Source organism: Brassica oleracea, chromosome C3 (genome assembly GCF_000695525.1).
Source record: "Brassica oleracea var. oleracea cultivar TO1000 chromosome C3, BOL, whole genome shotgun sequence".
NCBI classification, from domain to species: Eukaryota; Viridiplantae; Streptophyta; class Magnoliopsida; order Brassicales; family Brassicaceae; genus Brassica; species Brassica oleracea.
The window spans coordinates 63832244-63845189 of NC_027750.1; the positions used below are offsets into that span (position 1 = coordinate 63832244).

Genomic DNA, 12946 nt, shown 5'->3' on the forward strand with positions numbered 1-12946 from the left:
ACCGAAATTTTAAAATGAATTAGACTTTATGTAAAATTCATCGAACGTTAGGTAAGAACAGCTTTATCCCCTTTACTACCAGCAGTCAAAAAGGACTAAATTTAATCTTATTTACTTAAGGGTAGCATCATAGATAGTACTTCAAATTTAGGGCATAATTGTAAAATAACCATTGTACTCTCTTCATCTCAAGCTAAAAAGGACGTTCTCTTCCATTTATTTTATCTGAAGAACAAAGCAAAGTGCTAAAGAGAGAGAGAGAGAAAACGAAAATTAAACCCGAAGAATCTATTATTCTACATTTTCGCCGCTAAGATTCTGTTTCTGAACATTTACACCCTCACGCCATGTGTGGAGGAGCAATAATCTCCGACTTCATCCCGCCGCCGAGGTCTCGCCGCGTCACCAGCGAGTTTCTCTGGCCGGATCTGAAGAAGAGCGCGAAGAAACGCTCGAGTTTCTTCGATCTTGACGATGAGTTCGAGGCTGACTTCCAGGGCTTCAAGGATGATTCCTCTATCGATTGCGATGATGCGAAGCCGTTCGTTTTCGCCGGGGCTCGTAAGCCCGCCGTATCCGCCGCCACTGCCGGTAAATCCGCTTCTAGGTTGATTAGCGAATGTTTATCAAATGATATATGGTTTCTTTAGTTTGAGCTTGTTGGTGTGTATACATAAGATAGATACCGTTATCATTCATAGTTTCAAGGTTCGGGTGAAGTTTTTTTTTTTTTGGTTATTAGTTCCGGTTCGGTTGAAATACTTCGGTTCACATATATTTTATACCACCGTACCGGATCAGGGGTTTTTGGTTCGGGTGAAGGTTTTTTTGGTTATCAGGTTCAGGTTCGGTTGAGATACTTTGGTTCGCATATATTTTATACCACCGTACCGGATCTATTTGGATGTTGTTATAGCTGGGTACGGATTAGGGGTTTTTGGTACGGTTTTTCGGTTATCCGTTTGGATTTGGTTAACACTTCAGGTTCGGATATACTTGATATTATGTAACATGATCTAGTCATGTGTTTTTATAGCTCGGATCAGATTCCGGTTTTTTGGTTCGGGTATTTTTTTTTCCTAGGCCTGTTCTTGCTTATTCCCTCCGTGTACAAAATATATGATGTTCTAGCTTTTTATTTTAGGATATAATTAACGCAATTGTTTCTAAAACTAAAACATAAATTGTAAGCGGTGAAACTTTATCGATAAAACTAAAAATTAATACTCCAATTAAAAGAGTGTATTTATTGTTTTTTAATATGTGTGAGAAACCTTAAAAATCATACCATTGTATGATTTTGTGTGATGTTTGGAGGTATATGAGGGTTGGGATGAAATTGATTTGAATATGCTCATGTAAGAACTATCTTTTGTTTCTTGTTATTTTTCCACCACCAGATTCAGTGTTTGGCAAGAAAGTTGTTGATGGAGAAGGTGAGAGGTCTGCAAAGAGGAAGAGGAAGAGCCAGTACCGAGGGATAAGGCAACGTCCTTGGGGCAAATGGGCTGCTGAGATTCGTGATCCAAGGGAAGGTTCAAGAGTTTGGCTTGGAACTTTCAAAACCGCCGAGGAAGCTGCAAGAGCTTACGACGCTGCAGCTCGTAGAATCCGTGGTTCCAAAGCTAAGGTGAATTTCCCTGAGGAGAAGGAGAACCCACCTGCCAAGAAGGTGGCTCCAAACCCAAGTCCAGTTTTGGCTCAGAACTTGGACAACTCCTTTGACAACATGTGTTTCATGGAGGAGAAGCACCAAGTTAACAACAACAACAATCAGTTTGGTGGTAATGGATATCATCAGTATTTCAGCTCAGACCAGGGTAGTAACTCATTCGGTTGTTCTGAGTTTGGTTGGAACGATCAAGCTCCTATAACTCCTGAGATCTCCTCTGCTTTTATCAACAACAACTCTGTCACATTCGCCGAGGAAGCTGATCCAGCTAAGCAGCTCAAGGTCATGGATTTTGAGACAACTTACAACAGCACTGAATGGGATTCTTCACTTGATTTCTTCAGTGGAGACGCTGTGGCGACTCAGGACAATGGTGCAAATCCTATGGAGCTATGGAGCATTGATGAGATCAATTCCATGATTGGAGGAGTCTTCTAAAGAGATCCATTGTCATTTAAAGAGTTTTAAAAACATTTTGAACTCTTTCTTGTTGTCTTTTGTGTTTTGGTTTTGTTACTTTGTGCCCCTAAACATCTTCTTTAACATTGTCATAAGTTAATATGTTGAACCATTGTTCTCTTTTGTGATATGGAATGCTACTAAGGAACCGGTACGAATCGAACCGGTTAGAAAGCGGTGCGATTGCGTGTATACTATTTGACCAAAATGATTTCCTAGAAAAATGAGCCACTTTTGTTATTTTTTTTCATACAATGAATCTAGAGGGAAAAGCCAAAAACGACGTCGGTAAAAGACAGAAGAATCTAAAGGTAACTGGTGAGTTTGTGTCTTTCTCGTGACACTTCTTTATGAGACGGGAAAAAAAGAAAGCTGAATCACTCTTCTGGACATTTCTGCGTTTTCCGTCCTTTTCACCCATTTGTAATAAATACATCACATATACTACTACTTTTTAGTTTTCTTCGGTTTCAAATTTTCAATATAAATTATTCAGGATTTTTTTATTTTATAATATAGGTTACTTTTAAGTCTTATACAAAAACCAGTTAATTAAATAATATTTAATTTAAGAGAAATAAAAAAATTGAATATGATTTGTGATTGAATATTCTTAAAGACAATAATAATTTTAAATAAAATATAGAAAAATAAAATTTTTATAGGTGTATTTCTAACCAAAATAACTTATAAAATTAAACAGAATGAATTTACTGGTATACATAGTTTGTTGATTAAGCTGCAAAAAATATTAGGCTTCAATTGGTAAATGTTGAATTTGAATGGAAAAAAGAATAAAATATACAAAAATATTCAGTCGAAGAAATGAAAAATCCAGAAATATATGAATTTGTGTTCATTCATTCTTCATAGAAATTAGAGAAGAAATTAATTCCTCATAATTCTTTTCATTCATAAGAAAATGAGAAGAATAGAGTGGACCCCATGAATCTATGATCTGGCAAAAAATTTAACATGAATGGTATAAAACTTGAGCAATAGAAAATTAACCATCATTTTTTTCATAAATTGTGGTCACCAATTCAAGCCTTAATTTTATAGATATATATTTTTTAGTTCCATGACCGGAAATTTAACTAATGTGATTGTTTTGCAAAAGCAATTTATGTAAAAGATAAATAGTTGATAAATCTCTTTTCTAACCATTCCAGTCAATATCTCACTATCAAACTCTAATTAATCCACAGTAAACACCATGGTGCATGAGTTATATGAAAAAGTATAAGACCTAACATTTTTTTAATTTTTTACTATTCTGAATAAATAAGTTATCTTACGGTATAATACAAACCATTTGGAGTTAAAAAAGACCGAAACATTTGACTTTCTTTATAAAGTCATTTTGTATATGAGTGTGGAGACACATTTTAATATAATATAAAGTTATGTACATAGTCTTGTCGACATGTCTATAAGTTAGACTAAAAAAGCAAATCATTTCGTCTATATAAACATACATACACAAGCACACACACACGACTTAAGAAATTTTGTGGTGAATGAGAAAGTCAACATTAATGGAGAAAGTCACAAGAAGAACTATCTCCTCCTCCTCCTTCTTTTTGTGCTTCTTTATCTTCTCTTCAAGCATTCTTTTTCTCGCCGGAAAATCAGCAGCAAAAGTTTCTTATGACGGTGACAATGATGATAACGTGACGGCTTTGTTCATCTTCGGGGACTCTTTCTTGGATGCAGGAAACAACAATTATATAAATACCACTACACTTGACCAAGCCAATTTTCCACCTTATGGTCAAACATTCTTTGGCCTCCCCACCGGGAGATTCTCCGACGGTCGTCTCATCTCCGATTTCATTGGTGAGATATACATATTCTCCCTCCATTTTAGTATGTAATATGTTTTAGAGAAAGTTTAGTGTTTCAAAATGTAATTTAAAAAAAAAGATTTATTAAAAATGTGACCAATTTTATTAGTTTTGAAATATTTTCAGTTTATATTTTAATGATAATATTTATTAAAGCGAATGTCTTAATTTTTGGGTTCTTACTCAAAACAAAGGGCACACTTTTAATAAAGAATGAGATTTATATATATTATAAAGTTACTATTATATTACCTCGTGGCCTATTTAAATATATTATATTGACAAAAATGTACGTTAATGATAGCGGAATATGCGAAGTTGCCGTTAATTCCGCCGTTTTTGGAACCGGGAGATAGTCAAAAGAAGCTTTGCGGCGTCAACTTTGCATCCGCTGGAGCTGGTGCTCTTGTTGAAACGTTCCAAGGTTCGGTACGTATATTAGCTTTTCATCTTTATTTTATTTTGAAATTATTTGAAATTTTCAAATAGTTTTGAATTATACCTTTGCATTAAGTAGTTTTGTGTATCCCTTATGTATTAATTGAGAAACATTACAACATTTTTTTGTAACTACGTGTTATCACTAGAATGATTCTTAGAGAAATATGTTGGTCCATCTAAATATATAATAAATTTTTTTATTAAACTAACCATAAACACATTATTAATATGCTTCATTATTTTCTTATATAAAATTATAGAATTGTCTAATGTGTCTAAAATATATATGACAATTAATGATTTTGAATAATAAAGATTTGATAAAAATAAGTGTATCTTATCTTAAATTTGTTTAATTTTTAACTATTAAAATAAACTAAACAATCATATTAACCACATATTAAAAAATTAGATTTTTCTGTATATGTTATATTTTGAATTTTTAAGAACGAGTATAAGTTACTAAAACTGTTAAAAATCTAACATTCAAATTTTGTAATCCATGGTTTAAAATTTTTGTTATGACATGATACAAATGATTACAAAATCATATAAGTCGAAAGTCTCATTTAATAAGTATTAATATTAAAAGATATATAAATATATATATTAATATTAAAAGATATATAAATATATATCATTTTAAATTAAACTTTATGTCATATAAAAATACGTAAATGTTTTAATTTTGAAATTTAGTTTGAACAAATTTTTTTTGGTAATATATATATATATCATTTTCTTTTATTTTTTAAAAAATATTATAAATTACTTACACTATTAATTCCAAAATAAAAATTTTGTTCTCAGTAATTTAAAGTTTTTGATATAATAAAAAAAACATATGAGTAGAAAGCATCATTTAATAGATATTAATATCAAAATATACTATATATATGTTGCTATCATTTAAATTTAATTATATATCATATCAAATAGAAAAAAAAAATATTTTTTTGGATTATAAAATTTATTTATATGTTCGCACCAATTTAATTATATAAGTAATAGTTATTGACTTTTTAATTATTCAATATATATTTATTATTTTATAATATGTTAAAAATACATAATACATAAAATAATTTATATATATAATGTTCATCCCGTGTAAGGCGCAGGTCTTAACCTAGTATATATAATATATGTATATCTTTTTTTTGCAAAAGAATGTCAGATGAATTAATATGAACCTCCATAGACCAACTCAATGGAATAGAAGATTTCCATGAAGAAAATTTGTCATGAAGGTTCAGATTCAATATTGTCATCTTCCAACACAAATTTAACATATGTATATCTTCTATTTGTCGTACACACAAGGCACATGGAAGTTTATATGATTGCTTGATCCAAAAATTTGATTGAAGTTAATTTTTTTATATTATAGATTACAATAGTACTATTATATTTTATATTAGAATACTAATTAGATGGTTCCATATGGGTGCGCGTTTGAGTTTTGACCCGGTTATTGTGGCTAAATTAGTTGAACAATAGTCTTAAAATGGATTCTTTTGTCCCACCTACGATTTGTTTTGTAGTTGAACATGCTTTATTTAGCTATGTAATAAGGTTCCATTATTATATTATAAAATATGTATTATTCACTTACTTATTTGGGACAACTAAATTTTATAATCTAAGGTCGGTGAGATGTATTATTCTATGTCAATCAACGTAATGACCAATTCTTAATAATTATTGCAAGGTGATAAGTTTGAGAACACAATTGGATCACTATAAGAAAGTGGAGAGATTGTGGAGGATAAAGTTTGGTAAAGAAGAAAGCAAGAAGAGAATCTCAAGAGCTGTCTATTTGATAAGCATTGGGTCTAATGACTACTCAAGCCCTTTCTTGACCAATCAATCTCTCTCCTTCTCGATGTCTCAACATGTTGACATTGTCATTGGTAACTTGACTACATTCATCCATGTAAGTTCATCATCATCATTATTATCATATAAATCGAAGACTGGTTCATTTGCATTCATTTGATATGGTTTTGTAATAGGAAATATACAAAATTGGAGGACGGAAGTTCGGGTTCTTGAATGTGCCGGATTTGGGTTGTTTTCCGGCTTTACGGATACTAAAACAGAAGAATGATTCTTGCTTGAGAGATGCTTCAATACTGGCAAGCATACATAACAAAGCTCTTTCAAATCTCTTGTTTAAGATGCAAAGACAAGTCAAGGGCTTCAAGTTCTCTCTCTTTGACATGAACAAAAGTCTTAAACTCAGAATGGATCATCCTTCTAAATTTGGTAACTGCGTTCTCTGTGAATTTTGTTGGGCTTTTTAATTTAGGGTTCGTAGTGAATTTCATTAAATGGCCCTTAAAAAACATATGCCTTCATATTTTTTTTTTTTGACTGAACATATGCCTTCATATGTTTTGAATGAAAGGGTTTAAAGAAGGGGAAGAAGCATGTTGTGGAACAGGGAAATGGAGAGGAGTTTTCAGCTGTGGAGGGAAGAGAATTGTGAAGGAATACAAATTATGTGAGAATCCTGATGATTATATTTTTTGGGATTCACTTCATCTCACCCAAAATACTTACAAGCAATTTGCAAATCTAATTTGGAATGGTGGGCACATGTCAGATTCTCTAGTGGTTGGCCCATACAATATCAATAGGTTATTTCAGATTTCTTGATGTGAATGTATGTCAATAATATACATGGATATGTTTTGTTCATTTGTTGCTAACCTTTTTTTGTCCATCACTGGTTTAAGTTTCAAAGTAATTTACTTTAAAAAAAAAGTAATTTACTTTGGTGGTGGGGTTTTCACCTTTAAAACCCCAGTTCTCGGTTACAGTTTACTTTAACAAAACTCTTTTTATCTCCGTAAATTTTACATTACATTTTAAATTTAAATACGCTTTCTTTCATTTCCATAAGTTTTACACTACATTTAAATTATTTTATTTATGGAAGTATTTATTCTACTTTTAACGTGAATGGCTATAACTTTTACGAGTATGAATTATAAATCTACCAAATGGTAATTATAAAATTTTATTTTAAATTAGTAGTTGTCTGTATTTTATAATTTAATTAGAAGTATGTAATTTTTAATTTTATGTCAAAGTTTTTCTTTTTAGTTTTAGGTATGTTTTTGGACTTTTTCTGAGTTTATTTGATAGGAAATTTTGTACATATATATATATCAAAAGGTCAATGATAAAATTAGTTTATGTCTTAATGATATTAATTAATAATTTCTAAAACAGGTTTTATATAATAAAATAACCATAAACCAGAACCTGAAATAATAGTAGAAAAGAAAACTGATAAACACCGACACTTGAGATAGATGATGGGGAAAACAGTTTATTCATGCCCACACTATGAATGCGGAGAAAATATATACCCAAACTATATTAACGTGGCAAAACATTTTTAAACTAAATAAGAATTTAAATTGCATACCTAAACTCATAATAAATAGTTAAAACATGCCTCGTGACTTACACATGTTAGTCCATTCTAAAATGTATTGATTTATTTTTTAAAATTATTATATTTTAGTTCTTATCATTTTATTTGTTTGTAAAGTGCTTCAAATAATTAAAATCATAAAATTGGTATTATTTATAATTTCAAAATTGGAAATAAATTTTAACATATTGTGATATATAAAATAAAAATAATTTTTTAATAAAATAAAATAGATTTAATAATATAAATATATTATTATTATTATTTCATATTAAAATATTTGATACAAAATTTGTTTTAATCAATAGAAAAAACATAAAAACAGTATCATTATTTAAAGCCTAATTTAATCTCACTAAAGTTCTTAAATTTTATAAAATAAATTTCTATATTTTCTTAGGTTATTTTAATTGAAAATGTTATATGTGCTTGCGTGATATATATATAATATAAATAAAATAATTTTTTTTTAATTTTTGTTTGTAGTTATCAAAACCAATGTTAATTACGCTAGGCGTAACGCGTGCGCTTGACCCTAACCTAGCGCCGAATCAATTATTCGGTAATTATACGAGGATTAATCAGGGAATAGTTTTGTAAACTTTTTGTGTATTATAAATATTACTAGCCATTAACCAGCCACTATTATTATTTTTATTAAGTAAGGGTAATATTATTAAAGTTACCTACTGTAAATTCAAATTTCTAAACTCAAATTTCTAAAGACTATTTTTAGTTATGTTGATTAAAATTTGAATGACTATATTTTTAAAGAAAATCTTATATAAATATAAATTAGTGGGTGTTCTTGTAAATATTACATATGAGTAAGATTATTTATAATTAATGCTCATGTTTTAATAAGGTAGATAATATACTTTAATAACTAAATTAATTAATATTTTTATATGATAATTATCTAAATTTCTGCTAAATAATTAAATTTAGGATTTAAATTTAATTAAAATCTGGTCAAAAAATATAATTGTACTTTTCAAATCTTTATATATAATGTTGGGTTTGCTTTCCTCCTTGGCTGTCCACATAGGCGGTCACGTCACTAGTTCGAGTCTTAAAAAGCTGACACGTGTCCCATCATTTTAAAACGCCACGTTTCTTTAAGTCTAGGTGAGCTTTGGTTTATGTGGGCTTTGTTCTTGAACGGCCCAGTCTCCAGCATCTCTAACGCGCTTCGATCCATTTTTAGGGCTCTTCCCATGTGGCCATCGTCGCACCCACCATCCGGCTCCGCTTTTCTCAAATCCCACCACCATTGAGCTTGTCTTCTTCCTCTACACCTTATAATCTTGAATTCTGAAACTGGAAAAAGAAACAAATATGAGTATAAACAAACCGAAAAAATGATTCGGAAATATAGAGAAGAAGATTACAGAGAGGTGATAAACTAGAGTGGTGACAACGAGTACGGCACAAGCTTTAACAGTGACAAAGAAGAAGATGAGATAGAAAGAAGACGAGATTCATTAAATAAAACAGAGAAAAAATAAACAAATCAGCAGACAGAGAAGAAATGTAGAGAAGAGAAAGACGAAAAGAGAAACGTGATATGAGAAAATAGAGATCTGAATCTGAAAAAAATATGAAGAAAACAAGTTTCTAGATCGTTTCTCATTGCACAGAAAAGGACAAAAGAGAGAGGTTGAGATTGATTCTCCACCGTTAGATTGAAATTTAATCAATGACTATTATTAAATCTGACACAATCCTTGCCATTTGTTATCAATCATTTGAATATAAAGTCTAAGGTTAAAATTTTATAATTTATACATTTAAATTATAAAATTATTTTCATGGAGAATAAAGTTTATGGTTAAGTTTATAGTTTAAAGATTAAGAGTTTGTTTAAAACTAAGGATATAAAGTTGCGTTAATAATTGTGTGTATAATAGATATAACTTAGGATACTTAATAGAAAGGTTCAGAGATTTGTATTTTTATTATGCAAATGTAATACATGCATTAATATTTATGTGAAGATTCTAATTTTCCAATGTTATTTTCAGATTCTTGAGAGTACTATATATTTTGAGATTTCAATTATTACAAGCGAAAATTTTTTTTTAGTATTTTTTCCAATGTTCCAATTTGTATAGTCAACTCACCTTTGCTTAGATGCTGTTTTGATTTGTTTTGAACTCTTTTTTTTTTGTTTATATAGTTCATATAGTGTTCTTAATGCTTTTACTTAAGATATATAATCTAATTGCCAGACATAAAGAGCATAGCAAAATTTTGAATCTTCTATTCTTGAATATTTTAAAAAAATTAAACATAGAGAACATAACCAATCTTCTCATATAAAAGCTTTGGGAACAGTAACTAAATCTAATTGGTCAAATATGCCACATCGGTAAGCAAAACTCTTAACACCCAATTTTTTCCTCTATAACTTTCGAGATGTCCCATCAAAATCACTTAAAATGGTGCAAATGTTCAAGGCATAAAGTTGTAAGCAAAAAGAACCGGTGAATATACACACTTTCTACAATTTTAATTTTAAAAGATATGCTAAAAAAATTCATATGAACCCCAGTCAACAAGTTCTTATATTTAATCGTCTCTTTATTAGCCAGTCCGTTTACGTTTTCAAATAGTACTTAAATTATTCGTCTACACAAAAATATACACACATTGCATTTCTCAATAAACAATATTTTCTCACATACATTATAGAATTCTTAATGGTAACTAAATATGTGACTTTCAAAAGTGTTGCGGCTGTTCTAATAATAACTTCCTCATTTTAAACAAATCGCAACATCATCAAACGACTAAATACAAAATCACCACACCATTGGAAAACTACTACGAATAAAATTATCTTATATCATAATTCTAATTACTATTTTTGGGTCAAAACACTAAGTGTTAACGTAAAATTAGTTTTAAACAAAAAGATAAACACTATTCAACATAATAAAATAGTTTTTATTATAACTTCCCGCCTGTAGGACCGGCCGACCCTAGTTAAAAATATAAATACGATAAATTTTATTATTTTAGTTATTTAAGGCATATTAAGAAAATAGAATTATAAGGACTAAACTACAAAAAGAAAAAATAAAAAAGTAGTCCAAGTCATCATATAACCGCCAATAGGTATGTTTTAGCTATGTACTTTGAGTTTAGGTATCTAATTCATATCTTTTTTTTAGTTTAAGAATAATTTGGCATGTTAATATAGTTAGGGTAATTATTTTTTCCGCCTTCGTAGTGTGGGCATGAATAAGCCGTTTTGGGACACTACCTCAGACTCATAAACAAGTGAAGGGTCGAATCCTTCTTGATGTTGTAGACTTGTAGTCGGCTAGGGTACGGCCGTCTTTGAGAATCCAGCCATATATAAAACAAGATTAAATATCTGTGTTTCCGTGTTAGGTATTATTATTTGGTTCTCCGGCGAGTCTTTGAGAATCCAGCCATAATTCAAGATTAAATGCCAAGGCTGTTATGGGTACGTTTGCTCCATCCAATATGTAATTCTTGTAGTACCTTGATTTTTTTTTTTTTTGAGCAACACAGTACCTTGAATCTTAGAGTTAGATAGTCTGTTGTTTATCAAATTATCTGATCTATTGTGATACATGCTCAAGTATCTCTAGTGTCTACCAATAAAATCTATTAAGTAACACTACAAGAAAACATGAAGGATTCTGAGGGAAAAAATCGTCGGAATTTCGTCGGAATATCGTTATTCCGACGAAATTCCGACGAAACACGTCGTCGGAAATAATTCCTCGGAATTTCTTTTTTCCTCTGAAATCCCTCGGAATTTTCCGACGGAATTCCGAGGAAATCAATTTCCGAGGAAATTCCGAGGATCCCTTGTTTGTCGGAAAAGTCCTCGGAATATACCGAGGTAGAACTTCGTCGGGATAATTCCTCGGAAGTTCATCGATCGATGCGTGTTTGGACATATATACATCGATCGATAGGAGTATACCGACGGACTTTTTCCTCGGTTTATTCCGAGGAACTGTTCCCTCGGTATATTCCGAGGGATCCGTTCCTCGGAATTTTCCGAGGGAGTTGTCCCTCGGAAAATTCCGAGGGAAATGTCCCTCGCTATGTTTTTTAAAAAAAACGGATCGATCGATGCGTTTTTGTTCAAAAACGCATCGATCGATGTAGTGAAAAATATAATTAATTTCCTCGAAATGTAAAAAATATTAATTTTTTTGAAAAAATAAAATTTCTGAAATTTAAATTCGAAAATATGAAATTAAAAGTAAAAGAGGAGTAGGAGCTATCACCGGCTATTTTATTTTCTTTTCTATTCTAACGTTTTATGGTCTTATTTTCTGTTAATTTTGAACTGAGTTTTTTTTTGGGTTTCTTAATTATGAGTTTGTATTTCTTTTACATGGTTTCTTCGTTTTATTTGGTTGTGTTCTGAGTAGTTTTTAATTCGTATTCAGCTTTGCCTTGCTAGATAAACCAAATAACTATTATTCGAGGAAAGAGGTTATATCAAGTGTTCCTCGGAATTTCCTCGGTATTTCTTTAAAAAAAATAAAAAAAATCAATGATATTCTGTTTCCGAGTCATCATCACTAGATGAATCTGAATCTGGATCTTGGTGAAACTCTCCAATTACTGGTTCATCCTCTACGTGAACGACGGCTTCCTCTCCAAAGTCGGTTAAATCGACTACAAGGCCAACTCCAGCTAAATTTTCTGCTGCACTACAGTTGCCGGATGTGCTTGGTTGTAGTGGGTCTTCCAGCTCAGAACTTCCCTGAACTCGGCCTCTCGGGTTGAGTCTTGTAACAGTAACCCATGGATCATCTCTGTTCCTTACCCGGGGGTACTTGATATAACAAACCTGTAACATTTAGAAAAATTATAAATTAATACACATGATGATGAATCATTCTGAATAATTAACATTTAATTACCTGATCGGCCTGGGAAGCAAGAATGAAAGGATCATAATATTGCAGCTTTCGCCTCGAATTTACTGATGTAACACCAAATGCATCTGTTCTCACACCTCGATCTGGGGTGTTGTCGTGCCAATCACAATAGAAAACAGTACAGCGCAATCCAACCATGCCC

The 12946-nt window shown here is 30.9% G+C and overlaps 2 protein-coding genes across 2 annotated transcripts; both read left to right on the forward strand.

The window, feature by feature from the left end:
- The first annotated feature begins 214 nt into the window (after positions 1-214).
- On the forward strand, positions 215-2312 carry LOC106336084 (ethylene-responsive transcription factor RAP2-12). The gene is made up of 2 exons (XM_013774807.1): positions 215-591; positions 1401-2312. The coding sequence occupies exons 1-2, from the start codon at positions 348-350 to the stop codon at positions 2108-2110; spliced, it is 954 nt and encodes a 317-aa protein (XP_013630261.1). The 5' UTR covers positions 215-347; the 3' UTR covers positions 2111-2312.
- A 1286-nt stretch (positions 2313-3598) lies between these two features.
- LOC106332258 (GDSL esterase/lipase 5) lies at positions 3599-7236 on the forward strand. Its single transcript, XM_013770734.1, has 5 exons — positions 3599-3970; positions 4283-4407; positions 6131-6355; positions 6435-6687; positions 6830-7236. The coding sequence occupies exons 1-5, from the start codon at positions 3652-3654 to the stop codon at positions 7078-7080; spliced, it is 1173 nt and encodes a 390-aa protein (XP_013626188.1). The 5' UTR covers positions 3599-3651; the 3' UTR covers positions 7081-7236.
- Positions 7237-12946: the final 5710 nt, after the last annotated feature.

Bases quoted from the DNA above. Each gene is read 5' to 3' on its own strand.
- LOC106332258 (XM_013770734.1), top strand. From the start codon at position 3,652: ATGAGAAAGTCAACATTAATGGAGAAAGTCACAAGAAGAACTATCTCC. The intron at 4,408-6,130 runs GTACGTATATTA...AATTATTGCAAG, and splicing joins TTGAAACGTTCCAAGGTTCG to GTGATAAGTTTGAGAACACA. The intron at 6,356-6,434 runs GTAAGTTCATCA...GTTTTGTAATAG, and splicing joins ACTTGACTACATTCATCCAT to GAAATATACAAAATTGGAGG.
- LOC106336084 (XM_013774807.1), top strand. From the start codon at position 348: ATGTGTGGAGGAGCAATAATCTCCGACTTCATCCCGCCGCCGAGGTCT. The intron at 592-1,400 runs GTAAATCCGCTT...TTCCACCACCAG, and splicing joins CGTATCCGCCGCCACTGCCG to ATTCAGTGTTTGGCAAGAAA.